At 48.1% G+C, this 6,083-nt stretch overlaps 1 protein-coding gene across 1 annotated transcript; it reads left to right on the forward strand.

The window, feature by feature from the left end:
- Positions 1-998: 998 nt before the first annotated feature.
- Positions 999-1,700, forward strand: basp1 (brain abundant, membrane attached signal protein 1; the record flags this gene model as incomplete). The annotated part of the gene is made up of 1 exon (XM_083659372.1): positions 999-1,700. One exon carries the CDS (start codon positions 999-1,001, stop codon positions 1,698-1,700), a length of 702 nt encoding a protein of 233 aa, XP_083515498.1.
- Positions 1,701-6,083: the final 4,383 nt, after the last annotated feature.

Raw genomic sequence — 6,083 nt, forward strand, 5'->3', positions numbered from 1 at the left:
TGAGATGTGGTGTCTCCAAAGAGTCTGTGGTCAGGGGTGAGGGAATATAACTGAAGAAAATCATGTAAAACGCACTTTAGAGAATGATAGAATTCCTTTATTGTCATTGTACAAGTACAGTGAAATTATCCTCTGCATTTGACCCATCACTCGGGAGAACACAACACACTAGGAGCAGCGGAGTGCAGCGTACCGCACTAACCCTGACATGTCTTTGATAACATTCTGTACTTTTCTACTGTGTATGTGCTTCTGCACAGATACCTACTTCGAGATGGACATAATTTATTCGTTATTTTTATCTTCGTCCTCTGTAGTATTTGAGCTTTGATGCGAGACCATCTCTCCCTCCACTTCACATAGCTGATTCTTCTCCTCGTATTTAAATAAGTGGTGCATGATGTGAGGGAGACATGTGCTCTGGTTTGAGAGAATATATCAAAAATAGAATAGGAATTATTGTTATGTTATTTTTGTGTAAATGCATGATTACTGCGTCATATTGATGTGTACCATTTCGGCCCCTGATCATGTTGCTCTGCTGCCTTTTGAGTGCTCATATAACAAATTGATTCTTGCTATTTTTGCTCATCTACATTGTTGTGTCTTTGTCTGTAACTCTGAAGGCGCATTTATGCGCCATTTTCTTACGAAAATAAACATCCATTTCAAACGATGTAACGTCACTGCCGACATACTTGCATGCGTCTTTCACTTCGGTATCATGTTAAGCAATACATCCACTAGTGGGCAGTAGAGAGTCAAGTGTGTGTGTGTGTGTGGGTGGGGGGGGGGTGTTACTGCTCTGTTGACATGATCACATGGTCACATGATCACATCTCTCTACAGTTCATCTCAATAGAACTACGTGCTGCAATAAAAGCTGGATGTAGTTAAATGGATGAAAACTAGACAAATGAACAAACGATGAATGAATGGATGCTCCTCAATGCTAATTATGCTTGTATTTCTCTCTTTTCCAGAGGCCAGAGGCTAAAATGGGAGGCAAGCTCAGCAAAAAGAAGAAGGGATACAACGTAAACGATGACAAGGCCAAAGACAAGGATGCCAAAGCAGAGGGGGCCTCCGCTGAGGAGAGCGAAGCGCCGAAAGACAGCAAGGACGAGGCCGCAGCCGCCACCGACGCCACGGAGGTAGCGAACGACACGGCGGCCAAGGAGGTGCCGAAAGAGGCGCCGAAAGAGGAGGAGAAGAACGCAGCTAGCGCCGCAAAGGAGCCCGAGAAAGCAGCTAGCGCCGCGAAGGAGCCCGAGAAAGCAGCTAGCGCCGCGAAGGAGCCAGAGAAAGCAGCTAGCGCCGCGAAGGAGCCCGAGAAAGCAGCCGCCAATGCAGAGCCCAAAGCCGAGGTGCCCAAGAGCGCGGAGCCCGCCAAGGCCGAGGAGAAAGCAGCTGCTCCGGCCCCGGCCAAAGAGGCAGCCCCGGCTGCCAAGGAGCCCGAGGCCAAGGCCGAACCAGAGGCCAAGGCCGAGGCCAAAAAGACTGAGGCCCCCGCGGCTCCAGCAGCAGCCCCCGCCACCTCCCCCGAGCCCAAGCCCACAGAGGCACCGCCTGCCCCGGCAAAGGAGGCTGCTGCCCCGGCCCCTAGTTCAACACCAGCCGCCGAACCTGCAGCACCGGCCAAGGAGGCCAACGCCACCGAGGCACCAAGCAAGGATCAAACCGTAGCAGTTCAAGATTAATGGACAGCTTCTTTTTCGGAAATGAGCAAAATAAGTACGTAACACAACAACGATGATGAAGTAAAAGAAAAGAAAATGAAATTAACTAGCCCACCCATATTTAACAATAACAATAATAAGTGTAATGATGAGGATGATTGGTTGAAGGAGGAGGACTGGGACCACCACGTCTCCCACTGCTGCAGATGATTGGTTGAAGGAGGAGGACTGGGACCACCACGTCTCCCACTGCTGCAGATGATTGGTTGAAGGAGGAGGACTGGGACCACCACGTCTCCCACTGCTGCAGATGATTATTATTACTATTATTATTGTTATGTTTTATTCTATTTTTTTCTGCTGTAGTATTTGAACTTTGATACGAGTCTGTGTCGGCCATTCCACACGCATCACCCCTCTCCCTCATACGTCCAAGGGATTTAGCCTGACTCCCGTCTCGGCCCACAGAAGGTCTTCCTGTGGACTTCTGTGTGGCCCCTGTTCATACATGTGCATTGACCTGGACCTACCGTCTGCTCTGCCCGAGCTGCGGAAACGGGCCTGCGGGGGGGGTTTGAGAATCTCTTTACCAGCTGGACTTAGATTGAATCTGTCCAATCTTCATCTCCCCCCGCTTACCCCTTCCACTCCTCCTCCTCTCCAGAGTGTTGTGTTTTGGGCTTTGGCCCGGTGGTACCTCCAGTTTTTCGGTGCCATGGAATTGTGATTGCACCCTTTTTTTTAACCCATCTCCCCCAGTAGTTTGCAGCTTGTTTTTTTTATTTGTATTTTTGGGTTGTTTCACGGTGATTGTGGTTGCCCTGTTAACTTGCTACCTATTTTTTCCCCTTGGGTTGATGCCACTTTTTCCCCCAACGGCCAGAGCTGAGAGGAACTTTTATCGAGACGATAGTTTTATTGAGAGGATTTAGAGTCTTCGGGCGTTCTAAGACATTTCAGTGGTTGAAGAAGGCTGGCGATGCAGAATACCATGCATTCTTAGACATCTGAAGCAGTCCTAATCAATTTTTTCGGGTAACCTAGATTTTGTATTGAAACCCTTAGGTATATTATAGATGAACTAAGTGGTTTTTTAATGTTTGTAATACTCTTAGAAAATGTAAAAAAAAAAAAAGCCTTGCTGAAGATCTCTGAAATCTGTAATGTTCTTAGAAAGTCTGACGGAAATCTGTCCCTCTTTCCAAATCTGACCACAGTCTGTTCCTCTGTCCAAATCTGACCACAGTCTGTCTTTTCTCCCGTCCCCTTCTAGAATAGACGATTTCAACTTGAGTACACATGTCTCCTGCAGACCTGGGACACATGTCTCCTGCAGACCTGGGACACATGTCTCCTGCAGACCTGGGACACATGTCTCCTGCAGACCTGGGACACATGTCTCCTGCAGACCTGGGACACATGTCTCCTGCAGACCTGGGACAAACAGTGTTGTTTTAACCTGCTTAGAGTTTACTGCATCACGACAATTCAGTGTCAGTAAAGTTCAACAACCCATTGTCACTCCACCGGCGTAACATGTCACCCCCTCTGTGATGCACCTTGTGCGTTAGATGTACTGTAACGTGTGTTGGATATAACATGCGTTGGATATAACGTGCGTTGGATGTAACGTGCGTTGGATGTACTGTAACGTGCGTTGGATATAACGTGCGTTGGATGTAATGTGCGTTGGATGTAATGTGCGTTGGATGTAATGCGCCCGGTACCCTTTACGGTATTATGGAACGTACATGGAATATGGACTATGGGAAAGTGAATGGTCTCCATGGAGACCCTAACCCCAAACCCCCACCATATCCAAAGCCTAACGCCAACCAAGTGGCTGCCAGCCAGTGCCGAAATCTATCGAAATCACCCCAACCCCAAGGCATAACATGACCTTTGCCCTCACCCCACCCAGGTGTGCAGTGCTTGTTTAACGGTGCGTCCGTTGCCGTATGTTATTTGTTCACAAGGGTAGCGGGTGCGTTACATCCAGCGCACAAGGTGCACGACAGAGCGCGTTGCATCCAGCGCACAAGGTGCACGACAGAGCGCGTTACATCCAGCGCACAAGGTGCACGACAGAGCGCGTTACATCCAGCGCACAAGGTGCACGACAGAGCGCGTTACATCCAGCGCACAAGGTGCACGACAGAGCGCGTTGCATCCAGCGCACAAGGTGCACGACAGAGCGCGTTGCATTCAGCGCACAAGGTGCACGACAGAGCGCGTTACATTCAGCGCACAAGGTGCACGACAGAGCGCGTTACATCCAGCGCACAAGGTGCACGACAGAGCGCGTTGCATCCAGCGCACAAGGTGCACGACAGAGCGCGTTGCATCCAGTGCACAAGGTGCACGACAGAGCGCGTTGCATCCAGCGCACAAGGTGCACGACAGAGCGCGTTACATCCAGTGCACGACAGAGCGCGTTACATCCAGCGCACAAGGTGCACGACAGAGCGCGTTACATTCAGCGCACAAGGTGCACGACAGAGCGCGTTACATTCAGCGCACAAGGTGCACGACAGAGCGCGTTACATCCAGCACACAAGGTGCACGACAGAGCGCGTTGCATCCAGCGCACAAGGTGCACGACAGAGCGCGTTGCATCCAGGGCACATGGTGCACGACAGAGCACGTTACATCCAGCGCACAAGGTGCACGACAGAGCGCGTTACATCCAGTGCACAAGGTGCACGACAGAGCGCGTTACATCCAGCGCACAAGGTGCACGACAGAGCGCGTTACATCCAGCGCACAAGGTGCACGACAGAGCGCGTTACATCCAGCGCACAAGGTGCACGACAGAGCGCGTTGCATCCAGTGCACAAGGTGCACGACAGAGCGCGTTACATCCAGCGCACATGGTGCACGACAGAGCGCGTTACATCTAGTGCACAAGGTGCACGACAGAGCGCGTTACATCCAGCGCACATGGTGCACGACAGAGCGCGTTACATCTAGCGCACAAGGTGCACGACAGAGCGCGTTACATCTAGCGCACAAGGTGCACGACAGAGCGCTGATATATGACGCGGTCAGAATGACGAGTTGTTGCACTCACAGAAGAGAACGGACGATACCGACTTCCAAATACTTTGCTGTGACTCTTGTAAACTTCTGGCCCGCGTGGCGTTGCATCATGACTGTGTGACAAACCCAAACCATTTGGCATCCAAGCGAGGCAAAACAACACAGTAGACATCATTTCCATGTGCTATTTGGCCCAGGTCTGATTGACTGACTGTGTTTTGAATCAGTGTAGCTCAGGTCTGATTGACTGACTGTGTTTTTTAATCAGTGTAGCTCGATGGCTCTCAGTGTACAGCACAAAGAAGGGGCACACGATGGTGCAATCTGTTGCCATCAAGCAAGGGCCTGTGTTCAGCTGAGAGCATCATAGTGTTGCCTTAGGGCAGCAGGGGGATGCTCAATGAGTGATATGAAATCAGCCATCAGCAGCAACCTATGAGCTGCTAAATGGTCCATGTCTCCATGGCGACCATATTATGTCATGTTACTGTATCATTATGGGATGGTGGAGCCTTGCACATGGAAGGGAGCTTCTGATTTTGTCATTTTCATCCTTCATGCGTTCTCTTTTCCTTTTCAGCCATATATATATATATATATATATATATTCATCATGGCCAGTTGACACACAATGTTTTTCTCCCAACAAATGTCAACCCGTAGCAGAAACAGTGAAGGAGCGTTGTGTGTGACCTGGCTTGGTTTTCTTCCTCTCTTGACTTGAGTAAATTGCATGTCCGTGGTTGGGTGAACCTGTAGTCCCGTCGTCTTGGTCAAGTGGAAAAATATTTTTTCAGTCTGCATCCATGGCAACTACAGTAGATATTTTCATTCTGTGTCTCACCACTGCTATCTATCTCTCTACACCACCTGTCATCCAAACAAAAAAAGAGATTGAAAAATTGATGCATTCAAAAAAGTATATGTACTTGTATAAATGGTGCAACAGTAATAAAATGTAAGAAATTGATTGAAACTTGAGGATATTGCATCGTCGTGTTTTCTTTTCATGTACGCATTGATTAAAAGGTAGACAAAGCACAAAGCCCTGACTGTATATACCTGTATATACCTGTATATACCTGTATATACCTGTATATACGTATACGAACATATTTGTAGAAAAATGACATATCTACCATTTGACAAGTTACACTCTGACCACATGATTCATGCGAAACACAGAGAGATATATATATATATATCTATATATATATATATATATATCTATATCTATATCTATATATATATATATATATATATATATATATATATATATACATATATATACATACATATCACATATAAAAGAGAAAAAGGTTGACGGGGACAAACATGAAGGGAGCCGTGCCCAGAGCTATAACG

The sequence above is a fragment of the Poromitra crassiceps genome (genome assembly GCF_964638095.1).
Source record: "Poromitra crassiceps genome assembly, chromosome: 23".
NCBI classification, from domain to species: Eukaryota; Metazoa; Chordata; class Actinopteri; order Beryciformes; family Melamphaidae; genus Poromitra; species Poromitra crassiceps.